At 42.8% G+C, this 17,431-nt stretch overlaps 1 protein-coding gene across 3 annotated transcripts in view; it reads left to right on the top strand.

Moving 5' to 3' along the window:
* LOC114877391 (nephrin-like) overlaps positions 1 to 17,431 on the top strand; it is a 244,880-nt gene that overhangs the window by 214,370 nt on the left and 13,079 nt on the right. For all 3 annotated transcript variants that reach the window (XM_029189912.2, XM_029189914.2, XM_029189913.2), the window contains 3 exons: positions 6,311 to 6,470; positions 8,905 to 9,204; positions 12,579 to 12,899. In XM_029189912.2, coding sequence (XP_029045745.1) covers positions 6,311 to 6,470; positions 8,905 to 9,204; positions 12,579 to 12,899 — 781 coding nt within the window. The remainder of the gene's footprint in view (positions 1 to 6,310; positions 6,471 to 8,904; positions 9,205 to 12,578; positions 12,900 to 17,431) is intronic.

Raw genomic sequence — 17,431 nt, 5'->3', positions numbered from 1 at the left:
AGGAAGCCCATCGGCACGTTCTATCTGCCAATCAATCCCAAGGTACCAATCGGGCCGGGATTCCTTCTCGAACTGTCGGTCTTAAAAAAACGCTTCGAGCCATTGGCAGAAGCAGTAACCTCTTGAATGGCGATCGTAAAAACGAGGAAAGACTAGCATCGAAAGGAAGAAAAGATAGAAACGGGACGTATACCGTAGTAAGAATATGGGTCGAAGGCAAAGGAGGGTTTCTATCGAGTAGAATCGAAGGAAAAAGCACAAAGTATAGAGTAAGGGCGGGGAATGGTGGTGAAAGAAGGGAAGAAAAGGAAGAAAGGGTGGAGGAGATAGCCGTCTATAATGGGGTAGAGTGATTAGGCTGGGCTGTACCATTCACGGGGACAATGAAGAGAGAGATTCTGTAGCTACGCGGAAGAAGTATCGACGATCCAATCGGCTCTACAGGGAAGAGACGTTGAAACATTTTCCTGCCTCTTCATCTTTCTTGGCAAGGTGAATTGACCGACAACCGGAAGAACCCTATTAATACTCCTCCTTCCGATTCTGACAAATAAGGAAAGTTCTGTGTTCTTTATTCGTTCATTTTGATATCAACAGTGATTTTCTTCTTTTACGATTTAATCGTAATTTTGCAAACGACACTGCCAGTGAAACGCATCGAGGATTAGAGCCAACAAGTAGGTAAAACCAGGACAAGCTCGCCAGTCGAAGATCTTGCCAAATGCATCCGCGTCCGTTTAATCGAACGATAGAGCTCGTTCCAACTAGTTCTGTGTCTTTTGCCAGCTGTTCTCTCCTTTCTTAAGTAAAAAAAAGGAACTTTCGTTTCCTTCCTTTCCCTCTTATACGTTTCTTGATCGTCCTCTCCATTACAACCAGAGAATTTCTGTCTCCCTCTTTCTTTAACCGGGTTCAGGTGGAAGATAATTCGAAATCGATTGGAAACGAGGCCATTTGAATCTCGAAGAAGATAGCACAAGCTGATAAACCGGATCAAAACTTCCTCCTCTTCTTCCATTTATTTCCTCTCTGTTTTTTCATCTAACACGAGGGTTATAGCTTTATAATTTTCAGACCGCGCGTCTATGGCCGCTACGGCTATCGACTCGATAGAAGAATAACACTTGATTACTCGAGAGCGATCAGACAACGATATCCAAGAGTTTCCCTTCGACTTCTCAAAGAACAAAAAGTAATCGATTTCCATTGAATTTCATTAGAACGTCAAAAAAGTTTCTATCGGATATTTCGTTCTGTGTACTTTTCAGAAGATTGTCGATTCTCCGTGGAGGCATGGAAACTCGTTCATTCGATTAAATTGTATCGGTAATTTATGCAACTTGTCCGTTGTTCGTGTTTCAGAGGGAAGGAAGCTTTAGCTCGATTAGCGTAAGTTAAGCTTCGGGGTTTACCTTCGATTTACTAGTCTGGGAAAGCTCGTTAAGGGGCCTAGAAAAAAGAATGCGCCATAGAAACACCAACAACGTTCTAGTTTTTCTTTTTCGAGCCTGAGAAATTGTTAGGCATCCAGACGGTTCGGTAGCAATGTTAGGTCATGATACAGAAATGAAGCAAATATGCGATCGAACGACGAGGTAAAACACGAATACCTTTGCAAGATAGAAAGACGAATCGTAAAACTGTAGAAATGGCGCTCGAACGGAACATAAAGGGAAAGCTTACACGCGTGGAACATCGATCGAGTGACAATTAAAATTCGTTTAACGACACATTGATCGCACGCGTTACATAGCCACCCCCTCGACGAGACAGCATACATAATGAGGTCGCAAAGGAGAGCGTTAATTAGACGCCTTAAGGATCGCCTGGCAAGACTCTGCTTCTCCGTTATTAATTCGATTTTCTTCGCACGGTTTCCTGGAAAACGAGCACCGGGCTCCTTTGATCGTGACGGTTTCAGGATCAGCTACGCGAAGCATTTTCCTCCGGCTAATCAGCTTTCCTTCGGTAAACGGGGAAACAAGCAACTTCCTCGTTAAATCTATTCCCGAGGTGTGCGGACACGTGGACCGGCCCCATCGACTTCTTTTGTCCATCGACGACCCGTTCTTAATTGCATCAACGAGCTAACACAATCGGGATCGCTAACAGCTAATTTTATTTCCTTCTTTTCTTCGGGTTCCCTCAGACCAAACCACCATCCACGAACCATTGCCTTCCTTTTATCCCCTGTCTCGCTCTTTCTAGAAGTCTTCCCGCGACACTTCCATTACGGAAATTCGTTTTTTAAATATCACTTTTTCGTTAAAGTGTTCGACGAACAAACTACACTCTCGTATAATATGTTTCAAAGGTTTGAAATGTTTCGATGGGTATCAGAAGCTCGACAGGGCGTAGAGGTAAAACTTTCTCGCTGGTAGCTGACAAGAGGTAGCCGAGTAAGTGCAAGGTTTTCTCCATAGAACGGGTTCTAGCCGCAGGAAGAGGAAGTTGGAACGAAGCCCAAAAGCCTGCCGCTTCATTTTGAGAATATTCGGAATCTAGAATAAGGGTGGAATTACTCGTAGCACGTGGTACGTACAACCGTGCCGGTACAATAGGCCACGGTATTGTCTCGCACGTCGCCGTTACATAAAGTAGGTGTTAACCGTCCTTTCGTACACGTTTCCCCTTATATTCTGTACACGCACCCCTCTAAGGTTACCCGGTGAAACCACGTTGGATAGAAAATGAACGAGTCCCGACTCTGTGTTCAGAGAATCAACCGATATCGTCACCTCTCACAAATTTCCTTGATTTTACTATTAAAACCATCGTGTATCATTATTGTAAACGTAAGAAATCAAGGTAAAAACACTGGACCGATGGGGTCCAGTGAAAACAAGGAAAAGGATCCATTCATCATGGTTTTTCGAAGGAACCTTTTACGTTTCGCATTGTTTCTCTGGGCGTTAAGACGGTCTTCTTGGTCGAGCGAACCGAGGATGCTATCGACGACACCAGATTACCAGTTGAATTCCTCTCAGCGTTGAATCGTTCGGGGTCGAGCAACAACAAAACCCTGGAATATCGTGCTCGTTCAATCTCGTCGATCCGCTTGACCTCCATCCGAAAGATTCATCGAATTTCTTCTCGCATTTCGAGCCGAGAAAGATTCTCGTCGGCCTGGGATACCGTAAGCTTCGGCCGCCGGAACTCTCCGGTGAGAATTCTTCCTTCTCCACGCTAGACGTCGCTGACGAAGAAGAGGAAGAAGAAGGGAAAAGGGTTGAAGAAGGTAAGGGAAGAGAGACGGACGTTCATTCCGGTCAGACGGCGCACTGATTCCTTGAAAAATTGCCAACAACTCGTGGCTCTCCTTCCTTCCTTCCTTCCTTCCTTCCTTCCTTCCTTCCTTCCTTCCTTCCTTTCTCTACTTCTCTCGCAATTTTCTTTTCTTTTTTTCTTCGCACTTTAGGTATTCCCCTCTGTTTTCCTCTAAGAATGAGGTGCAAAATCATTTTATCTTGTCTAGTTCGTGGCTCGTGAGCTGTTTACATGCTCTAGCGATATCATTTCTTCTTCTCAACCGTCTATTTATCCTCGTCCGCGGTCTAGTTTCTCGGATTATGTTGAATCGAGGAGCGAAAATGGGTTATACTTGCTTCCCGCACAGATTCGACCATCGAATGAACGACCATTGTGATCTTGTTAGGAAGAATTGTTACCTTCTGTCGGATACGAGTGTACCGGAACTCGACGTTCTTCATTTTATCGCGCTTCTTCCATTCGATAAAAGTATTCGAAGTATACAGTTCGTTTTGGAAATTTATTGTTCAGGTAAGAAATCGTGAAGGAAATATTTCTAACTGGTGAGAAAATGTCAGCAAGCGAAGCACAGATTATCATTTCAAAATTTGTATTTGTTGCGTTAAGTTTCCTTAATTTAATTCTTTCTTCTCTAGTCCCTGATTCTTCAATTTATTCTTCGTCCCTCTGTCTTCTTAACTGGAAAAAATATTTTAATCCAACGAGAAGAATCTTGCATCGAATCTTGCTTAAATACTGAATTCTAAATATTAACGTCATTTATTCGGAACATCTTGCGTTTACAACGTTGTTGGTGGCAATATAAATTCCTCGCCCTGTTCGACGCCTTTGCTCTTACGATCCTATTTGTTTCCTCCGAAAAGAGAAGAACAAGTTTGAGTGAAAAAAATGCTTTCCTCTACCCTTAACTCGAGCAGCTACCACCTTGAAGATTTGTGATCGAGGATTTCGTCGCTCATTATATAAGACGCGGTATTGTCGCAACATTTCATCCAGAAAAATTGTGCTTTCTTTTCCGCGAAGGAACGCTTGAACCCTTATTCCTTCCCTTTCATTTTACAACGATCCATCACCGACGAAGAAGATCGCGTGCAATCAGCCGGCTTGGTCTTCATTAACTCGGAAGTTGCTCGGTATGCATGCTAATTTTCTTGCCTCCTTTTGCTTCGCTTCGTTTCCACCGATCGAAACTTCATCCCTACGTTTTCTCCCTTCTTATTTTTTTTTATAATCGCAATCAATTGCAAAGACACTTCGTGACTGTTGGAAGAATAAACTCACAGCGATGACCATCGACGGTTCCTCTTAAGAATATCCGTCTTCCTTTAAGAACTTTGTAACGCGGTGACTGGGATTTTAAGGAAGAAAGAAGATGAACATTTACCTTCGTTTTCGTTCAGGAAGAAGAAAAAGTGTAAAGATGGTGATCGAGCGAAAGCGAAGCGTTCTTCTTGCTCGTCCCACCAAGACGGCGATTTTAAGCGGAATTCCGGCACGGTAACTCGCGACGCTCGGTTGAAATTGATTGATGTACGGCCCGTCGAATCCGACGCCCATCCCTTACCACCGGGCTTCCTTTCCAAGCCCGTTCTCCGCATTAAGTCTCCGGTCTTGTCGGGATTGAATCTCGTGCGAGAAGGAAATGCACTCGACCGATTCATTGCGAGAAACCCCATTACCCCCGTTGCCTCGCCTCTGATCGGTGTACAGAAGCAATAACGTCGATTTGGAAATCAAATAACGCCGGCCAAACCCTTGTTGGAATTTAAAGTTTCCACGAGAAATGCACTGGTATTACTTCCGTTGGACTTTCAGTCTTCCACCAAGAAAATTCGATCTTCAGAACTAGAATTCTCTTCGAGACTTCAGTGTGTCGTTACGGTAATTGCAAAATCAATTTCGTAATTTTCGAAAAGCGTACCAACTCTCAATTCATGTATCAAATTTGTCGAGTGTCGCTTTTTAAAAAATACCCACGAACTTTAAGCTCTAACCATACGCTGCTTTTACCAAAAAATGAGGAAGCTAATCTCTTCTCTCCTTTATGATTTTTCACGCGATTGCTTTGAAACACTGTTTCGAGCTGGCCCGACAAGAAGAAGACAAAAGAACGTTTCCTGTCAGATAACGTGTGGCGTTTTGCGACTGATGAATATTACCACGGTATTCTTTATTACCTTAGATCCTTTGTGTTCTTCTGCGAAGATTGACGGCGAGCTACATGGAAAGGTGAAAAAGAGCAGATTCCGACGGCTTATCATCCATGGTTCTAGCTAAGAATCGTACAAACCTGCGCACTTAGTTGTTTAATCAGACTGGATGAAAAAGAAAGGCTAGTTCTCTTATCTTTTGTATCGTTTCTCTTTTGTCCCCGTTAACGAGGAGACAAAACGAATGCGTTTGATTCAAGAATTTCCAGCCTCGTCGGGAAAATTAACATGACAACGACGAGCGGGAAAGAAACAAAGCTGACGTTTTCATTTTTGTTGAGAAAAAAGAAAAGGAGACACAGGGGTTTACCTTGTCTTGGACAAGCGAGTGTACGTCTTTGGTGCACGGTGCGCAGCCTTTTTCAAACTACACCGACGCTGCTGTTACGTTTAATTAGGCCACCTTGGAACAAACGTTCATTATATCTTATTTCGTTCTTGTTTCCTTCGCTCCACGAAAATGAAGGACGCAGCAAACGTAGCGTATCTTTACTCTTATTACAACCTTCTGAAATTTCTAGCCGCCTCGTACGTCGAGCGAATCAACCTTCTTCCTCGCAGAGTTAAGCGATCTAACTCTGATCGCCTCGCTGCTCTGACGAGAATACGCTGATAAATTTTCTTGCGATGTTCCCGGTTAGTTCATCCAATTTTCTCCAATGGCGTTTCAATTGATAGAACGTAAATTGAAACAATTTATCGTTTATCGTGCATAGGTTTAGGAACCCTTTTCCTAAAACGAAGCAACGAGTGTCGGTAACAAGACTAACAACAGCAAACATCAAGACGATAAATCTTACGATTAACGTTATTTGTTCCGTTTGTTTCAGAACCAAATATTGGCACACAACACGTCGGCCAGGATAATTTGGTCGAATCAGAGTCTGGTGCTTCAGAGCGTTACCAGAAGTAGCGCCGGCAAGTACGTGTGCGCTGCGACGAATGATTTGAACGAAACGCGAAGCGAGCCTCTTCATTTTCGCGTCAAATGTGAGTATACAAGTAAAATATACAAAATTAATTTATTAGCAAATTAAAAGAATTACGTAGCTTTTACATTTTGACAAGAATTCAAATGTGTTTTGACTGGGAAACAAATATACCAACGTTCTATCCTACTCACCTGAATATTTTAAATGCATTTAAGTTCTGGTTACATTTTTTATATTCAATTCCTGGCTTACGTTGAAGCAAACCGACGACTACTCTACGCGCTCCTGAGAATCACGAGATTTTCCTCTGTATCTCTGTATACAAATTGAATATCCTGGATTTAAAAGAAAAAAGAACCAGCGCACACGCGAGGTCCAGCTGTATTTTTTATTCCAAGCAGAGAAAAGGATTGAAGGACTTACGATGGGACACGTTCGAACGGTGATGTTTCAGGGGTTCCTATATTCTAGTGGATTAAAAGGATAGAATTTGTTTTCCTTTCTCTCTTCATGAATTATACTCGCATTTGAATATGTTCTCGGTTTGAAATTTAACGGTGATATTGAATAAGAAAATTACGATGCGACCCTTTCGAGTAAGTAGCGATAAAGGTACCTTCGGTTTCGCCAAGCAATTTTTACCGTTCCGACACACGAAACGCCGTTTACTCGGTACTTTCCAGCCACTTAAATCGTAATTCGCGGCCGAACGTTAACGCGAAATCGTAAAAACGAGGGACGAATATAGGGTGCCCGTTGACCGAGGTTGCGCAACGGGCAGTTTGCACGTTTCCGCCATCGAATATGGATAGGTTGCGAAAACAAGTCTCTGGAAGAGGATCCGTCGATATTTAACCCGTTCGCGTGGACTCGTAAAGGTCGAAGAAACGAGCGGTGAGATAAGCAGCAATCTCGTTCAAGTTCTCGAATCGAACGTCAACCATGTTGGATTTAGTTTCCCGGTTATTACATCGTCGCCACGCTTCTGGCAATGACATTTGCTTTAGGCTATTCACGTTCGCCCAGAAACGAGCTTTCCCCGCTCTACGGACTTCAATCCTTCCGCTATGGTTCGCGCTTACAGGTTGTTCCAAAACAAGCTTCATTGTCGAAATAAGAGCGATTCAAAATTAGTCATCTAATCTTTGCGGAATTTCTTTCCTGCTCCAAAGTTTAGAGCCTAAACTGAAGAGTTCCGATTTGTCAATTGAAATCGTTCGATACTTTCATAATTTTTCACATTTTCTCCTAGAATCTTTTTCAAAGTTTCCGAAAGTATCGGATGCTTATTGCTCGAACTTCGAGGCGTAACGTGGACATCGACGATAATTAAGCAGAAGTTGTAATGAACGTTGATTTAATGAACGATAGTATAAGAGAAGAGAATGCATAACGATGTCTCTTCACCTCTATTTTCCAACACGGATGATAATTAAATTTCATACGCGATACTTTAGTTTGACGTATATATCGTGACCGATAATTCTCCTCGTTAATTTCGAATTACACGTGGCTGTCGACGAAACGTTTACGGTGTGGCGCGTTAATTACCGCAAAAAAATGGCTTTTCCTAAACTCGTTCAACTTCTGGTCGTTCAATCGGTTCTCGCATTTCCTCTGCTTTCGACGAAGCATGCCGCATTAACTTTTAACGAAAATTACGTTTCTTTTCAGAAGCTCTTTTGTTCGAATCTCCTTTTATTATTCATTTCAATTTGTTATATGGAACTGATACTCTTGTATATTGATTTTTTATCTGTCACTCGAATGAGAAAATAGTAATATTATTTAATTAGATGGAATTGTTAATAGCGGGTATCATTAGAACGAAATTGAAAATCTTCGAAGCTATGGTAAAAGTGACACTCGGTTATATAACATTCACGAATTTATATTTTAGGACACATAATAGACATGAACCTGCCATTATCGAAATTCGAAAATAGAAATTACGAACGTATAGACTATATTATTAACGGCAAAGGTTATAAAAAATAATGAAGCAGAAATTTATCTTTTATTTCCAGCAATGTATAAAGTATTTCAAAATAGATAACGAAAGAAAATTTGCACTTACATTCGTCGCTATAAATTAATAAGAAAAATAAAAGCTCTTCTGTCTTGACCGCGTTGAAATGGCCGACCATAAGCCATCGAGATATTATCTCAGGGTATCCGAGGGTTGTAAAAAAATTATTCCCCAAGATTGCCTGAACTCGTAAACGACCTTACTTTCTTGAAACGAGAGGAAGTGAATCCTTTGCTTCCAAAGCACGATCCTGTCTCACCGTGTTCATGACTTGTTCCTCATCCGTTCCATTTCCGCGGATCTTATTCTTTCACGCAGTCTTACTTTCTTTTTTCAATTTCAACACCGTCCTTCAGGATCCTCCCTTAGTTGCTTTCTTTCAACGAGATAAATTTCATTTTGTTCGACAACTAATACAACAAATAACAACAATTGATTCTCCGTTTACATGTTTTATTTTCAGTTGCTCCGGTGTGCAAGGAGGATCGAATCATAGTTGTCGGCGCGTCCCGGGGCGAGTCGTTGGAAATCGTTTGCAAAGTGGAGGCCGATCCACCGGCGCACAATTTCCGATGGAAGTTCAACAACAGCGGAGAAACGTTGGAAGTAGCACCGGGTAGATTCTCGATGGAGAAGTCGAGCGGTGTTAGTGTGCTGCGATACACGCCGACCACCGAGCTGGATTACGGCACTCTGTCCTGCTGGGCGGACAATTTTGTCGGTACACAGGCGAGACCGTGTCTCTTCCAGCTGGTAGCCGCCGGTGAGTATTTACAGGATCTCGGTAAACGTTACACCGACCTGCTGCTCTCGACCTATCACAGCTTCAGTCTCCTCTTTCCTCTTCACGAGTGGTCAGGAAATCGAGTTAAAATCCTTTCTACGAGCAACCAGACCAGCCGGTTTACGCTCCCTAAACTACCACTTTTCCTATCGCTTTAGCTACGTCGCCTTCCGTTCCCTCGAGTTATACCCTCGTACGCGTCCAAATATCACGCTTTTCGGCTTCGATCAGCGAAAAAAGTCATCTGAAATACGTTGCCCCTGCTTTTACTTTCCACCATTGTCCCGCGTTGCGTTTCCCTCAGATTTGAAAGATTTTCGAATGCCTCTTCGAAATCGTTGGGTATATCCGACGGAAATATTCTTCCTCTCTTGCGGAGAGAATAAAAGGAAACCGTTGCTGAGGAAGAGGATGAAGAAATCTCGACGGGAACACCGTCGACGATCGAACGAGATCAGCCGTAAGCTGGCTGGAAATAACGCTGCAAGCTTCGTGTTTAGATCCGCATACGTAACGGCGCGTATTTCATTTGCATCCGATCGAATGGAAGAAACCAGCTGATTTTCCGTTGTTCTCTTCAAGCGCAGTCGAAATTTTCTCTTTCATTAAGTTTTTTACAGGGGTCACTAAACTTTTTGAGAAACGGGACGGGTTGAAACTTTTTAAAACACCGGGCGAAAAATATTCTTATTGAAATCCTGTATGTGTATTGCACATCTAATTAAAACGGGGGAAGTAATAATAAAGATATTCTCATTTTTACATTTTTATAAATCATAAAATTTTAGAAAATTAATATTTCTTATATAAAATATTTATAAATAAAAACGGGGGCTGGATGAAAATCTTTGAAGGGACGATAGCAATTTCATAGACGGTAGAAGGTTGCGTATTAAAATCTACTTTTCTTCTCACACGAGCAGACGAAAAGTCACGAAACAAATAGCAGAGCGGGCTGTTGCTTTGGCTCAAAAGTCCTTAGCGTTTAAATTATTCAAAGATCGGTACATTCGTACCACAGTTGGGACCGTACCGAGTCGACCTGACTATTAACGCCTGAATTATTCGTCCCTAAGAGACAGAGATTGTTTCACCTCTAAAGATCCTCGCAATTAGTTGCTAAATGATCCTAGATTTAGAAGCATTTTCACTTTTCAAGTATACAAATTATTTTGCAACACAATTAATTAACCGATCTAAAAATAAGTAGCGGAAACTTTGTTTAACGGTATTAATACAACCGATGCAGTCGATTAATTAACAAAGGGAGCAATTTGTACCGCGATAATTATGTTGACAAACATTCCCAGATAAACATATTTATTTTATAATTTATAATCAGTACGGAACGGAAATGTACATTAAATGAAATTAATTAACGCTTGACGATTATTATATTGAAAATTGATGAATGAAATTTTTGGAAAAAACATCTTCGGTATTTTTCACATTTTATTCCTTTAGTAATTTCGTTGCTGTTATCGATCGTTACATCGTTATCATCGAAAGTTAATTTAAAATAAATATCTTCGAACAACGAGCAATTTTCTAAAGGACCCCCTCGGTGATGGGGGTGCACGGGGTAGGAGCGGTCAAAATTCTGACAGATATTCGGGAATTATCGCCCTGCGTACAATACGATGCAACCAATCATCGCACGGTAAACCGACGTTAATCCACGAACGGATTTTCACCTCTCGACCTCGCCTCGATGCCTTTTTTTCCTCTCGCGTATGATCGAGAATGACGTTGACGCGACGAACTGCCGAAAGCGTATTGACGTTGACGAATACACGCGGAACCAGTGCACCCTGCTAAAATCGTACACCTTCGCGGTAGCTCGAATTTTTATCGCGATTATTCCGTCCAACGCTCGTTTCGCCAATAATTCCCTGTTCTCGAGCAGAACCTGTAATATGTCAAGAGAAAGGCAAAGGTACTGTGCCATGAATTACGGGATTTTTATGTCGTCCAATGCTGAGTCTAGATGAAGTAAGAAGAAAATAGATAGTAACGAAAGAAACGAAATAAGGAGCGAAAGGGGAGGGAAATGCAAAGTGAAATAAAGGCGTGTCGAAGAATTCGCTTTCCACCCGCTGCGTCGACGGAAAATGTAGAAGGATATTTATTTTCTGCTAGCGATAGCTTGGCTGTCTGTTTAAGAGGAAAAGAAATTTTATCGACTGACAAGTCGGAGAAAAAGAAGAGGACCGGAATCACGAGTGTAACTGTGCTTTGACTAGCATAAAAGAAGAAGTGCATCGCCAGCAATCCGAGGGAGGGAAAGAAAAAAAAAAAAAGAAGAATAGGACATTTCTGTGACCATTACTATCCCCGGGTATACTAAATCCTTGCCACTCGTGGACGAGCAAACATTTTTCACCAGACTTGGGGGAGAAGCTTGATTTCCAGAGAGCCGGCTCTCCTTTCTCTCTTTCTCTCTCGTATACTTTCAGCCAACCTGTGGAGCGTACAAAGTATCCAGAAAATATTACCGGACAAAGTACGACAAACGAGGCCGCGCGATAACAAAAGGCGAAGCAACGAGGATCGCGGAGCGGAAATTTTCTTCGAACGTGTGAACGGAGTTCTCGCGGAATACGAGTTACAACTTCGTGAAACAACGTACCGACGACAAAGAACGACCCCAGGGGGAAGTAATTTTCGTAGCTCGTTTCACCCGTCGATTGGCCGCTAGCCTGGGCACAAAGGCGGGGTAGTAATTGTTTGCACCTAAGTGGACGTGCAGAAACGGGCAGCTGATTCTCCGCGTTATGTTGCTAAATTAATTAACAGCTCAGAAATTGAAGTTTTCTTGCCACCTGCTACAAAAGCGAATGTTCCACAATGAACTGTAGACTTCTGTGTGAATACGTGTACTAGCACCCTCAATTTCGTTCGATTCAAAGGGTGATATGTGAAAGGAGTCTCTTGCTACCAATGAATATCTTCACCTTTTGCTACTTTAACTGCTCAAAGTTGCATTAGATGTTAAAAGATGAATAGCTCGACAATCGATAATCGGTTATTATTAACACCCTCGATTTAAAATCTCGGTTATTTCCATTATCTTCAGACAGTAAACGATGAAAAATTAAATGTATGACTATAAAAAATTCGTTCCACAAATGAACTTAAAATTAAATCTGAATTATACATTTTTAGTTTGGGTGCAAATTTTTCACTCTTCACTGCGGGGAAGTGGAAAGAGGGGAAACGGTGTACGAAGGTTTGAGGCGATGGAAAAAGGCGCGTGTCGCGACACGATCTCGTAAAATTTTAACGACGCGACGCGACCGACCGTACGGAATCATGGTATTTAAGATACGGTGTCGGTGGTTCCCTGGTTTCAGGAAAACCGTTCCCGGTACGTAACTGCACGCTAGCCAACCAGACTTACACCAGCGTCGAGGTAAAGTGCGTGGCCGGTTACGACGGCGGGCTCCCGCAAAAATTCATCCTGGAGGTGTACCACGGCGACGTGGATTTCCTCTCGACCAGCCAACCCCTTTACAACGTCTCGAATGCTGACGAACCAAGTTTCTCATTGGCCGGCTTGGAGACGACCGTCGAGGCTGGTGTTCACGTGGCGGTGTACGCGGTGAACGCTAAGGGTCGTAGCCAACCTGTCATTCTCAGCGAAGTCACTTATCGCGACGCTGAGAAACGTACCGGTAAGTAGAAAGTTTATTATTTCCTTATTTTACTACTTGTACCGAACGAGAATTATTTATTCGTCTATTTATTTATTCGTAGGAGAGGGGAGAAAAAGGCGTTTATTCTATATAATTCTAAACTAAAATTCTATATTGTATTTTGAATAACTTCAATTCTATAAAAATTGCCAGCTCGTATACCCCCTTTTGGGGGCAGACGGCTAATTGTTTAAAATATATTAACAATTACAGTTAGTTGCTCCTTACATTCTGAAGTATGACAAACTCACACATACAACTCGCAATTTAGAGATCCATGGTTCAAATCCTTGGTTCCCAACATTTCCTTTTTTTTTAATGATAATTTGTCTCTTTTTGAATAACTATTACATAAAAATTATCATAAAAAAAAAAAAAATTTTTTTGGGAACGAAGGATTTGAACCGAGGACCTTCAGATTGCGAGTCATGGATCCGCTCCGTGGTTAAACACATGACTCGCAATCTAAAGGTCCTCGGTTCAAATCCTTGGTTCCCAACATCTTTTTCTTTTTTTTTTTTTAATGATAATTTGTCTCTTTTTGAATAACTAAAATTGTATATAATTCTAAACTAAAATTCTCTATTCTATTTTGAATACCTTAAATTCTATAAAAATTGCAGTGTGAGATACGGCATGGCATTTATCCCAGAACCGTGAACGAATACACCTCGCTCGAAATCGATCAAATTATATCCAACATACTGATTTAACACCCGTATACATGTCGAACGAATTAGTTTAGATAAAAGACGCGTTATTTCTGAAAGACACGATCCCAGCTCTTAAGTGGTGTGATAACGAGCAGGGAAGGGAAAGCTAAAGCGACAGAATGAAAAATCGTTCATCGTCCGTAAGCTTAATCGAACAAGAAGCGCGTTCAAGGAGAAAGCAAAGACGTTAAGGTTGACCCTGATCGATATAGCGAGCAGCACCGATTGCCAAGAGATTAACAAAGGTTCGGGGGTTTCGGTGGAGGCAAGGTCGGTGCTCGCTGCTTGTTCCTTTCCGGCTGGTTCCTGCGGGTTCCTCGCCGTCTCCCCCAATGGGTGGTGTCAACGACGGGCCTGCTACGCAAGACGGATCGCCAGCTCACAGGACAACACACCGAGACCAATGCACCACACCCATTACGTGTCTCTCTCTCTGTGTCTCTGTCTATGTATATCACCCTGCTATACACACTGAACAACCCCTAAACTGCTCTAAGCTACAAGCAATTCCAAAAAGCCTGCAAAAGTCTTCGAGCATTGCTATTAACACCAGCAACAAGGGTGTTAAGAAAAATGAATTTCAAGTTTTCGCTCGGTTATATCGTAACTATAATCGTGTAAACTATTCCAGCTTTACAAGTGGTTCACAAGTTTACAGAAATTTCTAGTTCTACAGTTAGAGCGTCAACACGGAGGGTGAGAAGAATTGCAATTAATTCCAACAAGTTGTAAGTTTATATTTCAAGCTAATTGTTCTACGCTTCGAGCAATTCTTCAAAGTTCGCGCATGTTTTCGAGTATTATTAGATGATAATAGGAAACATAGCACGTGCGATACAAAAAGGAAAGAAGAAAAGTGATAAATATGACGAGCAGGGAGAAAAAAAATGTAAAAAGATTTGTCGCGGATGGGTGGCAGTGTGTCACTGGGTGACACTGTGTGTACACGGTCGATCGTAAATATCAGCCGTGGCGTGGAGTTTACAACGAGGTAAAACGGAGGGCACCAAATCAATTGTCAGTAAAGTGATTTACGGTCGCGGCGGCGTCTATCAATTTGCAAACGGGAGGATGCGAACTCGCGTACACTAGCTTCCTCTCTCTTCTATTCTCTTCTCTCCTCTCCTTGCTCGAGTTGCCGAGTCGCTACGACTCCTCGTACATCAACTTCTCGACGTTCAAGAACAAACTACCCTTACTTACTTAGTCCCTCTGTCCGTCCCTTTCTCTCCCTCTTCTTGTTCCTCTCCGAAACCGCATTTGATTATCTTTCGATTCGACCCTCCGCCGGCCCGTAAGGACAGAGACTCTCAGGCTACTTACCATTAAAACTACCCTCATTGGAACTCGATCGAGCGGATCCTCGATGAACAGCTCGAAAGGTGATTACCGCGTAATTAAGACATTAGCTGGATAGCAGCAGCCGTTTAAATTAGCCGGCTGACCTTTCGCGTTTACCTCTTATGTTTCTTATTCTCTGTATTCGAGAAACATTCAAGGTAAGATATCTACCGACAGGATATGCAGAAAGTATTCCAAAAATCCCCTCTTATAACGCTATCCTTTCTTTCTTTTTTTTTTATTAAACGTTTGCCAGTTAACCCTTTCTCTTCGTTGCGTTTGGAAGAATACTTTCCTATTCGCCACGCAGAGGAACGAGCATCGAATTAAGGAAAGCAATTACAGATAATGGTCCCAACGGCACCCAACGCCGGAACGGTAGAGAAGTCGGGTAGTGGAAAGACGGTAGACGAAGGAAAGTTGAATGAAAAGAGACAACGTTCCAGAAATGGAGCGAGGAGGATAGATAATGGAGAGAGAAGAAGGCATCCAGGAGAGATACGAATGTACAGGGTGGTCATTAAGCGGCTGCACCTTCTCTAGCTAACGTCTTTCTCGCTTCTACTCCCCCGCTCTCGTCGTAGCTCGTTCGCTCGTCTTTTTGGACATTAAGCCGTTTCGCGTGCGGTAATTTTCCCGGGGTCATTTTTGCCGCTCTTCTTGCTCCGTCGTTAACTTCACTTAGCTCTGTTTACCCCCGTCGTCATTTTTCTCTCAGACCTCCCCTTTCCGCTTCTATCTTCTCTTCCTCTTCCGGAACGCCTCTCGTCAGACATCCCCGAAACCTCGCTCTTTCCTGCCGCTTTTTTCTTCTTCGCCTTCTTCTTCACTTTTTCCTTTCTTTTTTTTTTATTCTTTTATTTTTGTGTCCTTTACCGAACGAACGAGCGAAGGCATTTTTTTTCTCCACGAACCGTAGAATATAATTGAGGCTATCAGCGCAATGGCGGCCGCATGCCTCGATGGAATACTTTTTCGTCGGATCATAGATGAAAATTGAGACCCGGAATAGCGGAAGAGATGTAAAAGGCAGCTTAGACGTGTCGCGACATGAAATTTATAATTAACGCGGGTACTCGCGGGTAGACGGTTGAAAAGGTCGTGACACGAGAACGGAGAGGAAAGAGTAGCATTCGTGGACCTGGCACGCCATAAATATTCTAGCTTCGCTAACATTTTTAACGAATATATCGTTAACCTACATATTAATATTTAAATTACTGGGACCGCGAGAATTTTCGGTGGAAAATACAGGGAAAATATTTCGCGTTTTAATTCTTGGATAGGATAGCGGCGTTGTTAATGATATGCGAGTTTGTTCGAATCGATAGACCCCCGCGGGTAGGAGTTTGTATTCTCGCGAATAGAAATTAATATATTCGAGCCGGATTGTAATTCGTGGGTGGTTTTGAACGCTGGTTGCGAAGCTTGGTTTAGCTTGAAATTGAATTACCGTTCGTAACGGTTCAACTGTCTATCCAACGTTGCTACGTAGGATGAAGTGTAGTTAAGCATAATTCGGGACGGGGAATGGTGCCATTTTCCGTGTGGTAATTACCAACAGAGAAAGATAGGTAACACGGCCTTGGTTTCGTTCTTCGGGTCGGTTCTTCAGGGCTCGATTGGCTGTAAATTCATAGAACGGAAAGCGGTGTCCTAGATTGTAAAAGCCGAAGGAACGGATACGTCGCGTCGCGTCGAGACGGACGAGGCAACGCGCGTGCTGATTGGCAAGTACGTGCCTGAACCGCAAATTCAGGCTTCGTCCTCTAGTTTCGCCAAGCTTTACTATCTTAAAACGCAGCACACGGCGCATCGCGGTCGATCGATCGATCCTAAGGAAGGAAGAGAATTCAGCTAGATCACGGAAGGAGCTGAGTCAGGATCGTTTTCGTGTAATTCGCGGTTTACCAGAATTCGCGTCGCTTATGAATGAAAACGCATACGGTGAGGATTATTAATTTTCTTGGTGGTAATCACTTTACGAAACGTAGCCAGTACCGGTGCCGGGGTGGTTGCCGCTTTCAAACGAGCGAGGACCGCTTTAAATTCCATTAAAGCGAAGCTTTCCCGTTTCGGAAGGGAAACGATTATTATCGCCATACGAGTCGACCGTTAAGTCCTTAAGAAATATTCTACCGCCGTCCCCCTGTCTAATATATATATTTCCGAGTCGGAGTTTATGTCGAGCACGAGTTATCCAGCAATTTTGCTCGGTGGCCGGGAAAACGGAAGGGAGATTCCTCAAACGGTTTGGCCACCGCCAACGTCGCCGCCATTCGTAACAGGTAATGTTGCCGGAAGTATCATTACGAGCCATTCTCGAGTTCTAAGCCCGTCTCTAAATACCGGCCACGGTATTAAGCGGAAACGACCGACCGTGATTATACGCGCGACACGACCGCTGTCCGCGTTTTCAACTAAAATCTTTCCGTGTAATACCTTGATGTAATACGA

The sequence above is a fragment of the Osmia bicornis genome, chromosome 15, assembly GCF_907164935.1.
Source record: "Osmia bicornis bicornis chromosome 15, iOsmBic2.1, whole genome shotgun sequence".
Lineage (NCBI taxonomy): Eukaryota > Metazoa > Arthropoda > Insecta > Hymenoptera > Megachilidae > Osmia > Osmia bicornis.
This window is presented reverse-complemented; position numbering and strand designations above follow the sequence as displayed.